At 34.1% G+C, this 20,768-nt stretch overlaps 1 protein-coding gene across 1 annotated transcript in view; it reads right to left on the bottom strand.

Moving 5' to 3' along the window:
* LOC306655585 (protein argonaute-3-like) overlaps positions 1 to 20,768 on the bottom strand; it is a 114,017-nt gene that overhangs the window by 71,299 nt on the left and 21,950 nt on the right. Inside the window, 3 exon segments of the mRNA XM_079130147.1 lie at positions 978 to 1,114; positions 1,884 to 2,092; positions 6,181 to 6,301. Coding sequence (XP_078986273.1) covers positions 978 to 1,114; positions 1,884 to 2,092; positions 6,181 to 6,301 — 467 coding nt within the window.

Here is a 20,768-nt window from a genome sequence, read left to right as displayed (position 1 = left end):
AAGTGACCCTGGGTTTAATCCCCAGTATAAAAAAAAAAAAAAAAAAAAAAAAAAAAAGAATCAACTAGAAAAAGACGTATTTCAGAGTATTAGAGAGTACGAAACAATGATTGCTTTTCATTTTTTTCACATATGAAAATGACAATTTTGCTATGTAAGAAAATATTCAAATTTGCAGAGGTACGTACCAAAGTAGTGGGGGCAAAATAACATGCTGTCCATAATCTGATTTAAAACTTTATAGGAAGAAATGGAGACAGATTAAGCAAAAGTAGAAAAATCCTGACTTTTTGGATAATGGTTACATATACAGCAGTTATCATGTTATTCTCTTGAGTTTTATATAAACTTGAAAATGTTTGTAAGAGTTGGGCACAGAAGTGCACATCTGTAATCCCAGTAACTCAGGAGGCTGAGTTCAAGGCCAGCCTGGGCAACTTAGTAAGACCCTATCTCAAAATAAATGGTTAAAAAGGACTGGGGATGTAGCTCAGAGGTACAGTGTCTGTGGGTTCTACCCCTAACACCCCCTCAAAAGAAAAGATTTGTAAGAGAACTCCTTAAAAATGAGAATGCAATTAGCAATGCATTAAGTACCAGAGGCAGACATAACACCTGGGGTTACCATGACCAACAGATTTTCTTTAATGTATGTATTTTGTAATAAAACGCTGACTTAAGAGTTAAGAGGACAAAGGTAAATTAGTTGTAAGAAAATTTCTCAGATGATCTTATCAGGGCTTTTGTATTTGTTTTCATGTGCTTGCTTCATGTTAAGCAGCATTCCAGGACAAGTTCTACACAAAAGCTTTCTAAATAAAATGTAATAAAAATAAAGTGTTTTCCCAGTTTGTCATAATACATGCCTGAATATTACTTCAAGACATCAGTACATGTAATTATATACATAAAATTTATACACACATGCCACATAGAAATCAACTATCCAATTCAGAATATGGTTTTAGTTCCCTTACCATCGATATTAAGCATCATTTTCCACATGGCAGGTCGAACAGACTGATGGAATCCAAACCATACTTCCCTGCCCCCTCCCAGAGGGTGGTCATATCCTTCTGGAGCTGAGAAAAAGGAACGCCCCACAGGCGTATATCTACAAAAATTAAAATGGTATGTTCAATTCTTTCCTTTCTATGCAAGTATTTAAATCTGTAGAACAGAAGAGACTAAAGCAAACACAATTAATTTATCATAATGATGCTTAAAATTATGACTGTATTAACTAAACATTTTCCAAGTTTGTGAAAGCAAAAAAGTAGCCAAATCTATCTGCATCTTTCACTGAAATTCTCCATTCTCAGAATCACTAGTTTACATAACAAATTTTATTTAAAATACTTTCTTATAGACAGGTTTAAAAAGTTAAACAGTTTCAAACTTAAAATGCTAGAGTAAAAATAATAATTGATCAAAAAGTTATGCCTGTTTCAAGACACACTATTTTTGTAAAAAGACATATATGACCAGTATATGTACATGTCTACACACATAAAATAGTAGCAACTTCAGTACAATCTGATTCTATTCTCTAAATAGTGAAATTACTTTTAAAACAAGGTGACTTAATAGGAATGTATCTGAAAATATAACAATTATTCAAGACTTACTAGCTCCTAGGAGGAAGGGTTGGGCATTTTTCTATAAGATAATTTACTATATTATCTAATGATGTATATTTATTTGCAAAAATCAGAGAATTTTTTGTTAATACTTCTGTCAAACTTTATGTATTCTATTCTTATTCAACTGAAATAATAAAAATATACAACATATGAGAATTAGCCAAGGAAGGTCTATACAACTCTTAGGAGTAAAAACTTCACATTTAAAATCTAAAGAGGAAAAAAGCCAGAAGCACCCACTTCATGGAGGGCAGATGTCGTAGCACCACATCAACAGCATGGACAGGGTTAGTGCTGATTGGCTTGTCTAATTCCAGTGGCTCAGGCAAGGTCCGTCCTGTCAGTACTTCATGCAGTAGGTGCCAACTCACCCGAGAGACAAATTTGATTGACACCTTGAAAGGACGATCTTTTCCACCTTCCCCAGGTAATGTAACATCTAAATCTACCTGTTTATGGGACAAAAGTCATGTGGTAAATGTTTAAAAAGATAAATATAATTATTTGAAGTTTAACTTTTAAAAATATCATAAGAAAAAACAGGCAAAATAAAATTAATCTCAAAGTCAAATTGATAAACTAAAATTTAAATAACAAAGTTATTCATGCTAGCATTAATTCAACATAGCAAAATACTGAAAACACCTAAATGCCCTAACATTTAGGTGGCTAAAAAAGAACATATGAAGCTGGGTACAGTGGCACAGCCTGTAATTCCAGCCACTAGGCAGGCTGAGGCAGAAGGATTACAAATTCAAGGCCAGTCTTAGCAACTAAAAAAAGAAAGAATGAAGAAGATCTCTTGCAAATGCCACAGAATAATTTCTAAGCTACAACATTAACCAAAGTACAAAAGATCAAAAATACATGATATACTTGGTATGTAAGGGAGAAATAAGAAAATATTCACATATCTGCTTACTTTTGCAAAAGGAAACATAGGAAGCATGAGCCACAAACAAATAAATTCGATGAAGAGGGTTTCTACTGGTCAGATTTGGGACAAAGGATAGTCAGAGCAATCAACAGAGTAGAAGAAAATGTTCTTTACAGCAGAAAACCAACTAATAAATGTATAAAGAATGACAGGTTAAAAAAATCACCATTATTATACAGCAATAATCCTTTCAAGCAAGAATCATCAGTTGCTAGGCTGGGGTTGTGGCTCTGGTAGAGCACTTGCCTAGGATGTGTGAGGCACTCGGTTCGATCCTCAGCACCACATATAAAAAAATAAAATAAAGGTCCATTGACAACTAAAAAAATATTTTAAAAAAAGAATCATCAGTTGCTAAAAAGTATAAAAGAAACAGAATCCTTAATAACTCCCATATCAAAATTTAAAACTTCTGAGCATCAAAAGACACAATCAACAGGGTAAAAAGGCAGCCCATGGAATTTGAGAAAATATTTGTAAATCAGACATCTGATAAGAGATTAATATCTACAATGTATAAAGAATTCCTGTATTATGGCATGAGGTACATGCTTATAATTCCAGCAACTCAGGAAGCTGAGGCAGGAGGATTGCCAGTCTGAGGCCAGGCTCAGCAGCTTAGACACTGTCTCAAAAAAAAAAAAAAAAAAAAAAAAACAAAAACAGAAAAACGACTGGGGATATAGCTCAGTGGTATAGTATTTGCCTAACAAGTACAAGGCCCTGTGTTTAATCCCCAGCATTACCAAAACAAAACAAAACAAAACAAAATATAACAAAATGAAACAAAAATAAAAATAAAAAAATAGAACAGAGAATGTAGCTCAGTGGTAAAGCACCCCTGGGTTCAATACCTAGTACTTACCCGCTACCCCATTTAAAAAAAAAACAAAACTCCTATAATTCCACTAACAAACAACCCAATTTTAAAAAATGGGCAAAGGACACAAATCAAAACCACAGTAAGGTATCATCTTGTGCCCATTAGAATAGGTACTATCAAAAAACCAAATACTAAGTGTTGGCATGTATATTAAGAATTTGGAACCCTTATGTACTGTTGGTAGGAATGTAAAAATACAGTTGCTTTGGTAAACAGTAAGGTAGAGGTGTTTTTTTTTTTTTTTTTTGGAGGGGTGGTACTGGGGATTGAACCCAGACGCACTCTACCAATAAGCTACATCCCTAGTTCCTCTTATATTTTATTTTAAGACAGCCTCACTAAGTTTCCCAGGCCAGCCTCAAACTTGCACTCTTCCTGCTTTAGCCTCCAGAGTCAAAGGATTATAGATATATGCCATCACATCTGTTAGTATGGTAGACTTAAAAAATTTTTTCTTCAAATAATAATTACTATGATCTAGCAATTTTACTTGTGGTTATATGACCAAAAGAACTGAAAGCAGAGTTTCAAAGATATACATATATATATATATACACACACACACACACACACCCATGTTTGGAGGAGGATTATTTTCAATAGCCAAAGAGTATATACAACAGATAAATGAATGAATAAAATGCTATATATGTACAACAGAATATTATTCAGCCTTGAAAAGAAAGGAAATTCCAACATATGCTACAACATAAATAAACCTTGAGGACAACATACTAAGTGAAATAAGCAAGTTACAAAAAGGCAAATACTGCATGATTCTACTTATATGAATTAGTCAAATTCATAGAGACAGAAAGGAGAATGGTGATTTCCAGGGGCAATGAAGAGTTATGGTTTGATGGATAGACTTTCAGTTTAGCAAGATAAAGATGGTTCTGCAGATGGATGGTGATGATTATATAACAATGAGAATCTACTTAATACTTAATCCTCCCAGCGGCTCAGGAGTCCAAGGCAAGAGTGCAAGTTCAAAGCCAGCCTTAGCAATTCAGCAGACCCTAAGCAAGTCAGTGAGACCCTGTCTCTAAATAAAATACAAAAAAAGACTGGGGATGTGGCTCAGAGATTGAGAGCCCCTGGGATCATTCCCTGGTACATCTCACTCCCCCCAAAATAGTAGCTTCCTATGAGATACTTTTGAACTACAAGAATAAGAGTTATCTTGCAAGGTGAAGAGTGCTACACACCTGTAATCCCAGTGGCTCAGGAGGCTGAGGTAGGAGGATTGTGAGTTCAGAGCCAGCCTCAGCAACTTAGCAAGACCCTAAGCAACTCAGGGAGATTCTGTCTCTAAATTAAAAAAAAAAAAAAAAAAAAAAAAAAGGCTGGGGTTGCAGCTCAGTGGTTAAGCACCCCTGGGTTCAATCCCCAGTGCCAAAAAAAAAAAAAAAAAAAAAGAAAAAAAATATCTTGATAGAGAAGAAATAAATGGTAGAAATCAATTTAACCAAGTTATCAAAGTTAAAAATCACCATTAATGGAACAAATACACACACGTGCCTTCTGAATGCACTGATAAGGAAAGAACACTTATGTAATGTGTGCCAAAACTATGTGACTAGAATGTAATCAAGGAGAAGTATGAGACAAACCCAGGCTGAGGGACATTCTATAATCTGCCTATAGTCTTCAATCAAGTTAATGACATGAAAAAAAAGGGGATGGAGAACTGCTCCATAATAAACACTACATAGACATGATATCTACATTGTATTCATGAATTGGATTCTGTACTAGAGGGGGGGAATGCTAAAGAAATTGAAAGAACTGACAAAACTGGACTGGTCTATGAATTGTTGATTAGACAAAATTATCATTTTCAATATTAAATTAAAGGAAGTGGATAACTATAGTACAGCTTTTATCCTTATTCTTAAGAAAGCCACATTAAAGGGTTAAACATTAAAAGGACATGATAGGGGACAGGGCTATAGCCCAGTGGCAGAGCACTTGTCTAGCACATATGAGGCACTGGGTCTGATCCTTAGCACCACATAAGAATAAACAAATGAAGGCATTCTGTCCATCTACAACTACAAAAAAAAAAAAAAAAAAAAAAAAAAAAAAAAAAAAAAAAAAAAAAAGGACATGACATAGGGGCTGGGGTTGTGGCTCAGTGCTAGAGTGCTAGCCTAGCATGTGTGAGGCCCTGGGTTCGATCCTCAATACCACATAAAAATAAAATAAAGGTATTGTGTCCACCTATAACTAAAAATATTTTTTTAAAAAAGGACATGCAACTTAATTGTGGATGTATGTATGTATGTCTATATAGCTATATCTATAGCTATTAAAAAAGTAAGAAGAAGATGATAAAACTAATGTGGTAATAAACATTAAGGATGTTGGTGAATCTGGATAAAAGGCATGGGAGTTCTCTGCATGATTTTTGTAACTTTCTTGTATATCTGAAATTATTTCAACATGAAAAGTTAAAAAAGATATACATATTTACATTTATATGGATTATGGGATTATAATTTAAAATTTGTTTTTAGTTGATGGATATTTATTTTATTCATTTATTTATATGCAGTGTTGTCAACTGAACCCAGTGCCTCACACATGCTAGGCAAGTGCTCTACCACTAAGCCACAACCCCAGCCCATGGATTATAATTTTAAGGTGGTAATAAATTCATTCAAAAAGAAACATAGCAAAAGTATAGTTTTACAATAAAGTAATGTATATCTTACCCCAGTAGTTGCCACAGGAAGTGGATTGGCTGTGTAAAGGCTTCTTTTCCCATCATAAACTGGTCTACGGTCTCCAAATATAGTTACTTTAAAATGCTGAACCATTGAGTCAACTACTTCCCTAAAGAAGTAAAAAATACATTCACATAAATCCTCTGCAAGATGAAATACAAAAATATTACCTGAAATAATTTCTGGCACTGTTTAAAACTGTCACAATTCTAAAATTCATTGAATAAAAATTTTGCCTTCAGAACCATGGCTTAGGATAGCAAAAAGATTGATTGCTGGCAAATGATGACATGCATTTCTCAAAGTCAGAGAAGAAGGAATCCAGTAAACTACTTAATCATTCCAGGAAACAGCTGACCTGCAAAAATAGTCTCCTTAGAAACTAACTTGAAATCCCTTTCATCATCTCTAAGTACTCCCTGACATATTTATCTCTCTCTTTCTCAAGAGTAAAATGCTCTTTCTACTGTATTAAAATAGCACCATGTACATACCTCTATCAGAACCCTCAGTCTATTGTATTATAATTAGTGTATACTTTACTTCTGTGAGTTTCAAAGGCAAAGAAACACATTGTTTTCCTTCCCCCTGCTTATAACAGTATCCAATCAGTAAGGCTACTATGAAACCTCTATTTTTATGCAGCAATTTTGAATCAATATACTGACATGGAAAGATATTGAAGGCTTACACTTTTTAAAAAAATTACAGGCCGTTGAAAATGACAGCAAATATCCATAAATCAATATTCATTTTTGTACATACATATTCATAAGAGCAGTTTAAATATATCTGGGAAGATAAGTACCAAAGAGATTCATTCAGTGCTTACCTTTGGAGAGGGAAGTGACAGGGTCACAGGGTGACTTATTTTATATATATAATCTACATATATTAAAATGAGAGTGCACTTACAGAATATGAGTTAAAATAAAATTAAAGAGTTGGGGGTGTGTCTTGGTGGTAGAGTACTTACTTGCCCCACCATGCACAAGGCCCTGGGTTCTACCACTAGCATGGCAAAACATAAACAAAGATTCAAATCTAACCCAAGCAAGTGGGGAAAGGAAAGAAACAAATCAGCATTTTCCAGAAAAAAAAAAAAAATCAATCTGACTTAATACTAATAACAATTTTCTCCCCAGCACAAAATTTCTATTTCCCCTCTTTTCAATTTTGTTTAACTGAAATTCTATTCCCCGCTTTTCAATTTTGGAAATTTCTATCTCCCTCCTTTTCTAATTTTATTTTACTGAAACTATTTAAATCTACATTAAGTTTTACTGGAGTAAATCTGACAATAGCCTTGATTGGTTTTTGATTCAAAACAAATTTAAATGATTTTCTTCCACCTTGTTTTCTTTTGTGGCTACTATTACTAAGACCAGTTTTCAGGTGAAATTATACAAATATAATTTGTCAGGATGTTTTAAGTATTTTGTCACTTTTTTACTCAACACTGAAGTGGTGTAACTGTGAGTTTACCAACTCCTGGCAACCCAGTCAAATCATCTATGGATCAAAATGGTAGAGCTAAAACATTTCGGGGATTAAAAAATACTTTGCTTCGATTCTTAGCACACAGTTATGTCCTCAATAAATGTCCTCATGGTGGATAATATACTTGAATGAACTGCCAGAACTTCCAACGGAATGTATCTAAAGTTAAACCCAACATATCTCCCCCAAGTTAAATTTGATTATGTTTTTTTACTGCTGTTTAAATAATGATGTCTCCATCTTCTTAGTTACCCAGATTTAACACCTGGCTCATCTCTTTACCCAATTAGTTGGTGACTCCATCTCTTGCAATATTTCTTATACTACTCCTTGTACCTGAATTATTTTAAGTTTATTGGTTTTTATGTGTTTACCTTTTTCTTCTCCATCCCAATTTACATACCACTGTTTATATCTCAGGTACAAGAGCTGATTAATTATACTTCTCAGTTTGTGGCACATTATCATCATTTATATAAGACCCCCCACTTTTTTGAAGCCAGAGGTGCTCCACCACTAAGCTACATCCCCAACTCTTTTAAGTTTTTAAATTTTAAGACAGGGTTAAGCAAAGTTGCCCAGGCTGGCCTTGAATTTGCAACCCTCCTGCCTCAGCCTCCAAGGATTATAGGATTAGGGATCATAGGTGTGCAGCACCACACCCAACAAGATCCCTCTTATAATCGTTTTCTTTCCTTCAATCTCCATTTCCTATTCCCATTCTTTTTCCTAACAATTTATTCCTTCTAATGTACTTGATGAACATCATCCTGTTTGTATGTATTCCAATCTTTACCTTCTACAAAGGATTTTAAAAATCTATTCATGTTGTTATAGCAGGCTTAGTTCATTCTTTTAAAAAAATTATTTATTATTTGGGCTGGGGATATAGCTCAGTGGTGAAGTGCTTACCTAGCATATCCAAGGCCCTGGGTTTGATCCCCAGCACAACAACAACAACAACAAAAATTATTTTCAAAAGTTTTATCAATGAAGAACAGTTGTAAATAATTTAGAAGTCACTTAACTCACTTTTTTTGATTGATGTGAAATAATACACATGTGATCTATCCACTCCTCTAGCAGGTAGACTCAGAGTGCCTTTAATTGCAGTCACCCAAACAATACTGCAATTCATTATCTTACTACATATCCCTCTGAACCTGTATGAGAATTAATCTCTATTTGCATATTTGGAAAATAGACTGTTTCAAAATGAAGATTATCAACTAAATGATGAAGTGTTAAACTGTTCTCTAGAACCACTACACTAATCTACACTCCTTGATGTTCCTATTTTCCTGTGTCCCAGCCAAGACTTGGCATTAACCAGCTTTGATTTCTAACATGTGCTAGCCTAATGGACATAAACTAAAACCTTGTTTAATAATTTAGATTTCTCTTATTACTAATGAATTGCAGCATTCTTCATGTGTTTTGTGTTTCCTTCTGTACGAATTCTGTTTCCTTTGCCCATGTTTCTGTTAGGGTTTCTGTCTTCTTGTTGGATTGAAGGAGTTCCATTTACATTCTAAATATTAGTTCATATAGACGTTTAGTTATTTGTAAATATATCTTCTGCCACAATTTTAACTGTCCATTAACAATATCCATGTATCTGTTGAACTGAAACATGTAATTTTGTAACATAAAATTAATCATTTTTTTCATCTTATGGGTTCATGCGACTGAGGTGCTGCTGATTAAAGAAGTGCTTTCCTAAAGGCTGAGAATCACTTATCTGAAATGCTTAGAACCAGAAGAATTTCAGATTTCAGATTTTGGAATCTTTGCAAATACATAATAAGATATGTTGGGGAGGGGACCCAAATCTAAACACAAAATTCATTTACATTTCATATATACTTTATACATATAAACTGAAGGTAATTTCACATATTATTAATAATTTTGTGCATAAAACTAAGTCACGGGCCAGGGTTGTGGCTCAGCGGTGGAGCACTTGCCTCTTATGTGTGAATCACTGGGTTCGATCCTCAGTACCACATAAAGATACATAAATAAAATAAAGGTATTTGTCCATCTATACCTAAAAATATTTAAAAAAAAAACAAAACTAAGTCACTTGGTTTGGAATTTTCTATTTGTGGCATCACACTGGTGCTTAAAAAGTTTTGAATTTTGGCACATTTTGGATGTTTAGATTAGGGATGCTAAATGTGTACTAAGTTACAAGATAACTTACATTTTATTAACTTTATAGTTTTATCGATACTATTTTGCCATTAATCTCTGAGGTTCTTCTTTATAAAGAGTAGCCAATTTTACTTTCTTTCATATAGTGAGAGCCAGTTTCCCCATACCATCTTCTAAACAGTCAATACTTAACCAATCAATGGCATTTTTATCTTACTAAATTCTCATATGTGAGTGGCTGGCTCCAAGTTCTCTATATTGTTCCAGTGGTCTACTTGTCTGTTCTTGCACTGGTGCCATGTTTTCACTTTTATTAGTGTGCTTTATTATGTTGTCATGTTGGGCAGGACAAGTTCCTTCACTTTTTCGAAGTTAACTTGAACTTTGATGGAAACTTTTATTTTGGAATAATTTTCTACCCACACGACGAACATGCTAAAAACATAAATCAGTGTGTTAAAAGCTTCTGACAAACTACATCAATGAACTAAATGAAGAAACACAATAAGAGCCACTATACTATTGAAACACTTTTATGTTTGAAAACTTCAATTGTAATAAAAGAATAAATTAGAGGATCTCAATTTATCCAATGCTTTTGTAGAAAGAAGATTTAGATGACTACAAGTCCAAAATGAACTAATAGTATGCGGTGACTTCCTCAAAATTAAAGACTTCACACTGCACATATTTAAGTACCCAGATAATAAGACAAATATTACACAAGCCATTTTATATTTTGGAGTACTCTGTTCAATCTGGGAAAACGGTTAAACCCTAAACACTGAAACATAACTAGAAGGCAGGACTCCTGATAGAAACTCATGTGATATGATTAAAAATAAATCAAATTAGGGACTTGTAGTCTGAAATAGGAAAGACTCAAAATTATGGAAGTCTGGCTATTTTAATGGAATGTCATGTGCAAAACTAAATAGAAATCTATCTTGTATGAGAGGACAGGATTAAGAAAAGTATCCAGAAAAATATAGGAAGCTAAATTTTGGAACAAAAACTTCTAGTTTTCTAACCATCATAGTTATTCAAAAGTGGATTATACTACTCCCGAGTTCGTCCTTGCTATAACTATTCAAAAAGCATCTATGTAACCAATTGTTGGGGAAGATATAAAGATTACAAAAATTTTCATAATCCTCTCTGATAGCAAAACTTAATTATGAGAATACTAAATAACAAAACACTGAAGATTTCATCACAGGATCAGATACAGAAACTCTTCACAAATAATTACATTGACATATGAAAATTTACTACAGAGCCTCAATTCTACAGTATGCTTGTAAATTTTAACACTCAACTATTTAAAGTTCATAATAGAAACAGGGATATAATTCAGTGTTAGAATGTGTGCAGACCTAGATTTACTCCCCAGTATTAAAAAAAAGTAAACAGGTAAAAGTAACTGCCAAAACCTACTCTACAAAGGGAATCAATTAGCTTTTTCATGAGGATCAACAGTTAGTATGTCTCCACTTTAACCCCTTACTAGTATGGTAAAATTAATTGACATATTTAGAATTTTGGTGAAGTTTATTATGCAAGTCAACCAAGTGTCAAAACCAGGAACTTCAAATTCTTAATCCTTATTTAAAAAATACTATTATTGAAATATTCATCAGGCAGGCATAGGGAATGAGAGGAAAACTTCTCTACAACAGTCATGTATCCAGTCACCCAGTAAACTACAGCAGCAGAATTACTATTGTATTATGAAGAAAGTTTGAACTGGGAAATTGCCCACTTGAGAAACCCTTAAAACATGTGGTAACATAAGCACTACAGAATCAATAAATAGACATCAGTTTTTAGTTCCACTTTGTCACTCAATTGATATGTTATTCAATCTGATTTGAGTTTCTTTATATATAAAAATGTGCCAGTTAGTAGTGGTGTCTATAATCCCAGGAACTCAAGCAGGAAGATCATGATGTCAAGGCCAGCCTCAGCAATTTAGCAAGGCCTTAAGCAACTCAGCAAGATCCTGTTTCAAAATAAAAAAATAAAAAAGGGCTGGGAATATGACTCAGTGGTAGAGCCCCCCTAGGTTAAAATTCCTAGTACCAATAAATAAATAAAATAAAAATGAAAGTAAAAATGGGACACTAGTTTCAGGGAACAAAGGGGATATCAGTGAACTCATTTTGGGGATGGGTAAGAATCAAATATGTATGATACTACTTTTACATAAAAATTTAAGCATGACTATCTCACAAATACACTTCAAGAAGTATATCAAAATTTTCCTAATAACAAGGGGTTGGGGATGTAGCAGAGTGCTTGCTTAGCGTACACAAGGCCCTAAGTCCAGTCCTCAGCCCAGAGGGGAAAGAAAAAGTTTTCCCAATATCAATAACAAATGGATATTTCATAATGCATTAGGATCAACTATAATAAATTAACACCAAGAATTAATTCTAGTAATTAACAAACTGTTAACTGAGTTTTCTTTACATTGTAATTGTGGAACATTAGTCTTTTAATAATAATTTTTAACATTAACACAGTAAACAGAACAAAAAGGTGTGCATCACTGTAGTTGGCTAAAATATTTTAACTTCTGTTTTTGTTTTATTTTATTTGTAGTACTGGGGTTGCACCCAGGGTCTCATGAATGGTAGGCACTCTAATACTGAACTACACCCCCAGTCCTAAAATAGTTTAACTTCTAAAACAGTAATTTAGGGAAGTAATTTGGGAAAGAAAATTTAAGTAAATGGGGATGATAACTTTTAATCAATCTTTAGTCTCTTCTTTTTATTAACAGCCTTGATCTAAGGAGGGAAGAATTCTTGCAGATTATAACATAATGCATTCTCTTAGACATTAAGAATCCTTAAGGATTCATCTAGTAATTACTCCAAAAATGGAACCTATCTGAGTATGTTAGGTCTTATAAAGGGCTATAGCCGACCTCCCCACTCTTACCTCAACCACCAATTCCTACATTCTGGTACCAAGTCTTTTGACTCCATCATGCTCTGGTGCATAGACTGTAAAGTAAAATTTAATAGCAATTTCAGTAAGTTCCCATTTACCACCTGGCTCATACAGCAGCAAAATGGTAGGAGAGGGAAACTTCAATGTAAAGAGGAAGAGAAGAAATTATTTTTGTGTTTTTACTACAGGCTCAGAGATCCACCTTCATCTCATTTTTAGGTATTTCTTAATTCTCTGCTCCCCAAAGTTAAAATGGGAAATATTACTCTAGTTTATTGAAGATGACATGAAAGAGTATTTTCCCTAAAGGTCTATTCACATTAATTTATTTTCCCCAGCTATAAACTAATCTATCACTATAGTATGAACTTTTGCTAAGCTATAACAAAATGCTAAAATCATCCAGAGGTTTATAAAACATAACTAAAACTGCTGGCAGTCTCTCTTTGTATTGTTCCAATCTATAATTTATCTTCAAAACTGTGGTAAGTAGCATAGAAGGTAGTTAATGAATAATTTTGTTATCAAGATTAAGTTTAAGGGGTTGGAATTGTAGCTCAGTATAGCACTTGCCTAGCACATGTGAGGCACTGGGTTTGATCCTCAGCACCACATTAAAAATAAAATAAATAAAATAAAGGTATTATGTCTACTAGAAAAAAAAATTTATAAAGATGAAGTTTAAGAGATACAGTACAGAGAAGAAAGGGGCTATACTTTAGATCAATTTTTTTCTTTTTTGTGGCGGTGTAGTGGGGAGGGGGGTGCTGGGGATTGAACCCAGGGTCTTGCACATGCTAAGCATGAGCCTTACCACTGAGCTACACCCCCTGGTCTCAGATCAAATGTTTAATTTTGCAATAAAATCTACAGCAAACTGGAGCATTTTAAGACAAATATTTCTATAGTAATTTCACATGTGAATTCTTTAATAACCCACCGTGTGGTAAACATTTCTAGTACTGTATTACTGTAACAGATTACTTCAGATTGAGAAAAAAAAAATGTTTTTGTTTTGTTTTATTTTATTTGCAGTACTGGGGTTACACCAACAACTCTTCTCTCTAGAACACTTCTCCTTCAGGCCACGATGTCTTAATGGTCTCTTTTCAGCCTTTACACTCCTGGCTTCTTTTGGCATTTGCCATTATGATCAAACATTGTTCCCTAAAAATGACCATCTGGGTTCTGCATTCTTTGAAATAGCTTCTACTCTGTCCCAAGTCTCCTACCTTTCCAATTTGTGTCTTCCAAAGAGAAAGAATGCTATCCCCAGAAATCTGTTCTCAGTCCTCTTATCTTGACTTTACACATTTCCTTAGCTTCTAACTATCACTTCATGCTGACATGCTTCAAATCTCAAACTCCACTTGACTTATCTCCTGAACTCTTGGCACTTATTTCCAAGTGAACTGCTCCATTTCAATGTTCCTTATGCAATTCGACCTCTACATATCCAAAGAAGAATATTTTAAAAACTGGTCCTTTCACAATCGTATTTCTGTTAAAGCCATCACCATTGCACAAGCTAGGAACTATGAAGCCATTTATATTTCTTCCTTTTCCCTTCAGAGTTAAATTGTTCTTTCTTTTTCTAAATATCGCACCCAGGGGCTGGGGATATGGGTCAGTGGTAGAGCACTTGCATAGCATGTGAGGAGTCCTCGGTTGTAAACCCAGCACTGCCCCAAAAGCATCTATGCTCTCCTTTTACCCCACTGTTGCCACTGTATCTTAGAACTATCACTGCTAATCAAGAAAAACTTAAAGTATGTACCAGAGATGATAGGGGATATTTATGTTTAATTTTCATCTAACAATTAGAAATTAAGATTTGTAGCCCAACATGATAGTGCATGCCTATAATCCCTGCTCCTCTGGAGGTTAAGGCAAAAAGATCAAGTTCAAGGCCAGTCTGGGCAACTTAGCAAGACCCTATCTCACCCCATAAATACAAATATCTCATACTAGACAAAGGCACCATAAACATACATTGGAGAAAAGATAGCCTCTTCAACAAATGGTGCTGGGAAAACTGGAAATCCATATGTAGCAGAATGAAATTTATCCCCTCTCACCCTGCACAAAACTCAACTCAAAATAGAACAAAGACCAAGGCAGTATACCAGAGATCCCACACCTACTAGAAGAAAATGTAGGCCCAGCTTTCCATCATGTCAGTTTAGGAACTGACTTCCTCAACAAGACTCTTAAAGCACAAGAAGTAAAATCAAGAATCAACAAATGGAATGGTATCAAACTAAAAAACATCTTCACAGCAAAGGAAAAAAAACAAGAGCTTCAGGAGAAAATCTCTACCTTATGCACCTAAGATAGAGCATTAATCTCCAGGATATATAAAGAAATAAAAAAACTTAACACCAAAAAAACAAATAACCCAATAAATAAATGGGCAAAGGAAGTGAATAGGCTATTCAAAGAAAAAGAAATATAACAGGTCAACAAATACATGAAAAAATGTTCAACATCTCTAGCACTTAGGGAAATGCAAATTAAAACTACACTGAGCCAGGTGTAGTGGCACACACCTGTAATCCCAGTGGCTAGGGAGGCTGGGGCCGAAGGATTTCGAGTTCAAAGCCAGCCTCAGCCACTTAGCAGAGCCCCCTAAGCAACTCAGGGAAACCCTCTAAATAAAATACAAAATAGGGCTGGGGTTGTGACTCAGTGGTCAAGTGCTCCTGAGTTCAATGTCCAGTGCTCCCTACCCCCAAAAAAACCTACACTGAGATTCCACCTCACTCCAGTCAGAATGGTAATTATCAAGAATACAAGTAATAGTAAATGTGGGCAAGGATGTGGGGAAAGGGGTACACTCATACATTGCTGGGGGGTTACAAATTGGTGCAACCACTCTGGAAAGCAGTAGGGAGATTCCTCAGAAAACTTGGAATGGAACCACCATTTGACCCAGTTATTCCACTCCTCAGTATATACACAAAGGACTTAAAATCAGCATACTACAGTGACACAGCCACATCAATGTTTATAATAGCTCAATTTACAATAGCTAAGCTCTGGAACCAGTCTGGATGCCCTTCAACAGATGAATGGATAAAGAAAATGTGGTATTAAATACACAATTCAATATTACTGATAAAAAAGAATGACTTTATGACATTTGCTGTTAAATGGATGGATCTGGAGGCTAACAAGCTAAGTGAAATAAGCCAATCCCCCAAAAAACCAAGGGTTAAATGTCCTCTCTAATATGCAGATGCTAACACACAAAGGGGTGGGATTGGAGTTCAATGGATTAGAAAAAGGGGAATAAAGGGAAGGGAGGGAGGATGGGAATAGAAAAGAGAGTAGAATGAATTAGACATAACTTTCCTATGTTCATATATGAATACACCACCAGTGAAACTCCAAATCACGTATAACCACAAAAACGGGATCCTAATAAGTTGTACTCCATGCATGTCAAAATACACTCTATTGTCATGTATATCTAAAAAGAACAAATTAAAAATAAAAAGACATGTCTTTAAAAAAAGAGCTAGGGATATAGCTCAGTGATAGAGTGCCACTGGATTTAATCCCCAGTATTTCAAAAAAAAAAAAAAAAAAAAAGGAAGCAAGGGAGGGAGAGAGGAAGGAACAGAGAAAGAGGAAATTAGGATTTGTGAACATTCATGAATATGGATTATCATGGGAACTCTCACTTAGTCCATGTCAGATGGTCAGATGTCACACATGATACACCAGGAATCCTGAGAAATAAGAGTTTTGCAACAAACAAGAGTTAATAGCAGGCTTTACTGTAGCTACCCCATCATCTTTTCTCATCCTTCTGTCTCTCCTCCTCACTTTATCTATTCTCCTCGCTTTCACACTCTCTCTAGCACGCGCCCTTTCTCATTCCCTTTCTTTTCCTCTCATTTTCTCGCTTACCCTGCAGGGAGACACTGTTTGCTTAATAAACTCCCATATGTGGAAAAAAAAAAGAGTTAATAGCAGAGCTAGGGTGTTAGTTCAGTGGTAGAGCTCTTGCTAACAATGTGCAAGGCCCTGGGTTCTATTTCCATCAAGTATGTGCTACTTGGTACAGTGGTTAATCTGAAAATTTCAAATTATTTAAATATATTTTTAATAATTTATTTCAAAAAATGTTCTCACCTTTGTCTATGATTACATATTAGAATAGTAGTACATGTCTACATAATTTTAAAAATATGTATATGTGTATTTATCTATTTACAGTTGCCTACAAGGTCAAACAAATTTCACTTATTGAAAATATTTGATCAGTGGTTTGAAGACCATTGCTCAACAGCTTTCCAACTGTTTTCTAGCCTCCAGTCTTTCTCCTCTATAATTCATTCTCCACACTGCCATCGCTTATGGTTTTAAATTCAGATATGGCTCATCTGCTTGGAAGCCTCCAAGAGCTCTCCATTATTTCTGGATTTATAAGCTTTAGCATAGTCTAAAGATCCTTCATAACCTACTCCCTGGCTAATTTTTCAGACTCATCTCTAGCTGTTCTATTTATCTTGGCCTATTTCTGTTGCACAAACATGTCAAGCCTTTGCTCATGCTCTCTATATATGGATTCTTCTTTCTTGTCCACTACTGTTCAACTATTCTGCTCAGACACAATGTCATATGTCCCATCCTCCCCCTTAGGTAAAGGTAGTACATCACAGTACATAACATGCATCTCTCAGAATTAACTAGTCACTCCATACAAATGACAAAATCTTTAGGAGGAGTCATGTCTTTTCTATCTTGTTAGCTCCAGAACCTACCATAGTGTCTGACACAAAACAGGGGCACAATAAATTAATGATTAATTAAACCATACAGAAGATCCAAAAATAATTCTTAAGTTTTAAAAAAGTTACTCCAGGATTTAGAATTATAATTCTAGTCTTTAAATTTAGTACCAATAGCATTTTACCTTGGTATAGATATCCTTGTGGTAAATTAAGAGAACTGGGTTAAATTGATTTACTCTAACCTAAGAAAAAAACTGCAACAGACTAAAAGTAAACAAATCAAGGTACATTCACACAATAAAATACAATACAGCTGTTATTATAATTTAAATCTATACAAATGAGTATTAGTAATAATACTTATTGGACAGTTCATGATGTTTAGACATGTTTATTTATAAAAGTACCTTCAATTTCAAATATACCATAGGAATATAAGCCCAAAAGACTAATTCCTAGAGTATTTAGATACTACTTTAAAAGAATTTTGAGATGTGAAATCATTACCATCTGTTAGTTTTCCTATCTTTCAAGTAACTAATAAGAAAAATAAAACTTGCTTTATTAGCTGACATTTTGCATAGTATAGTTTCCCCAAGATATTTAACACTAAAAATGAAACAATTTGATTTTCAGTGCTGTATTTTCAGAGATATGCCCTCTCAATCACTTTAATCAGAAGTACACCCATCTATAGATAAGACCAAAAAGGCAAAAGTGACACAAGAAAACAAAATTGAAAATGTGCTTCAAAGGATACCATCAAGAAAATGAAAAACCCAACATGGAGAAAGGGAGAACAATTTGTCAATCATATATCTGATAAGAGATTTTCATCTAGAATGTATAATGAAGTCCTACAGTCTACACTCTAAAGACAAATGACCCAATTTTAAAAACAGACAAAACACCTAAAAAGATATTTCTTTAAAAGAAAATATGCAAATGGTCAATAAGTATATGAAAAGATGAGAAATATCAGCCGCCACTAGGAAAATTGTTATCAAAGTGACAATGAGACACTACTTCATACTCATCAGGATGACAAAAATAAAAAAGAGATAATAACAATTATTGGTGAAGATGTGGATAAAATGGAATTCTTGTTCACTAAAAGTAGTAGTGGTGCATGTCTGTAATCACAGCAACTGAGGAGGCTAAGACAGGAGAATTGCAAGTTCAAGTTAAGCCTCAGCAACTTAGCAAGACACTATATCAAAATAAAAATATAAGAAGGACTGAGGATGCAAAGCTTCCCTGTGTTCCCCAGTGAAAAATAAATAAATTTAAAATATACAATAAAAGGGTACAATCACTTTGGAAAAAGGTCTAAAAGTTTTTCAAAGGGTAAACACAGAATTATCACAATTCCACTCTTAAGTATATACCCAAGAAAAATGAAAATATATGTCCCACATAGAATCCTACACATGAATGTTTATAACAACTTTATTCACAGCAGTCTAAAAATGTAAACAACCTAAAACATTTAACTGATGAATGGATAAGCATAATGTACTGTATCAATTAATGGAATACGACTCACCAGTAAAAATGAATGAAGTACACTAATGACACAAGCTACAACATGAATGAAACCTGAAAACGTTATACAAAGACAAAGAAGTCAGTCACAAAAGCCACATTTATATGATTCCATGTACATTAGATGTTCACAAGAGGAAATCTATTGAGATAGAAAGTAGAATAGTGGTTGGTGGGGACTTGAGGATGGAGGCAATGGTGTAATCGCAAATGAAGACAGATTTTCTTTTGGGAGGATGATATGTTCTACAATTAGATAGCAGAGTACCTCATCTCTGTGATTGACTACACTAAAAATCATTGAGTTGTATACTTAGTGAAGTTTAGGGTATGTGAATTATATATCAAGAAAGTTATTATGCCTTTCTGTTGGCATACTATCCAACTCTAACACTATGCCAACACTATTCTTAATAACAACAGAATTCCTTCTGTTAATCTGAGATTTCTATTTAAAAGGTCAAAATGGTATCGCTAGATTTATTTTTTTCCTTCTAAAAGTCAATGATTAGTATTTTATTGCCTCCATGTGCCATATGCACAAATATTTAGCATTGTTTTTATTCATAACAGAATAGTAATATCAATAATAGAACAATGATCATAAAATATTCAATTTGTAAAATTGAACCAAAAAATTCGATCACAATCACCATTTCAAGATTCCTTCAAATTTTTATTCATGTTTAAAATACACCTTACATTATACTCATATTGCCTATGCAAATGTATATAATTTCACCATCTAGTGATTTTGAATATGTACCTAAATGTCTATTCAAAGTTTATCCCCATGCATATTTAGTAGTTGGACAAACTAGCATAAAATCTTAAGTTAGAAAATGTATACCATAATATTTCTAAAACTACTTGTCTTTTAGTTACTGTGACAGTCATCTGTTAAAAGAACAAACAAGCTGGCACAGTGGCGCATGCCTGTAATCCCAGCAGCTCGGGAGACTGAGGCAGGAGGATTCTGAGTTCAAAGCCAGTCTCAGCAAAAGCGAGCCACTAAGCAACTCAGTGAGACCCTGTCTCTAAATAAAAACACAAAATAGTGTTGGGGATGTGCCTCAGTGGAATGCCCCTGAGTTTAATTCCCAGTACACAAAACAAATAAGACAAATAAAATGTCTTTGAATAGACATTATTTAGGTACATATTCAAAATCACTAGATGGTGAAATTATACTGGCAAATAATATATCAAAGCAAACCAAACTAAAGACAAAAATATAACTAACAATGTCAATAGGATCATATGTTAAAATCAGAATGTACAAAACAAACTCTGAAGAACTAGTAATATTTGAAATCTATTTAATAAACCTGTTCTTTTTTTTTAAGCAAATGAAAAATTACATTCTTTCCTTGAACAAATCTGTTCTTTTACCAAATGATTATTTTCAATCAAAAGCACTTAACAGGAAAAGAAGGAAGGGGAGAACCCCATTTCCTGCAGAAAGGAAAAAAAAAAAAAAGCAATAGAAAAAAAAGCTAAGAATAAATTGGTAGAGAGGCTGACTCATAAAATGTTTCACAAGCATTTCCTGGATATTTTGTCCAAGAAAACTCCTCTGACTGAAGTGGAAATTTGTTTGGCTAAAATACCTCATTCTATTATTATGATTAATGCCTTAGAGCCAAATATTTGTTCATGTGGCATATGGACAAG

The sequence above is a fragment of the Sciurus vulgaris genome, assembly GCF_902686455.1.
Source record: "Sciurus vulgaris genome assembly, chromosome: 1".
NCBI classification, from domain to species: Eukaryota; Metazoa; Chordata; class Mammalia; order Rodentia; family Sciuridae; genus Sciurus; species Sciurus vulgaris.
Note: the sequence above shows the minus strand (reverse complement) of the source record. Positions and strands in the feature narration are given on the sequence as shown.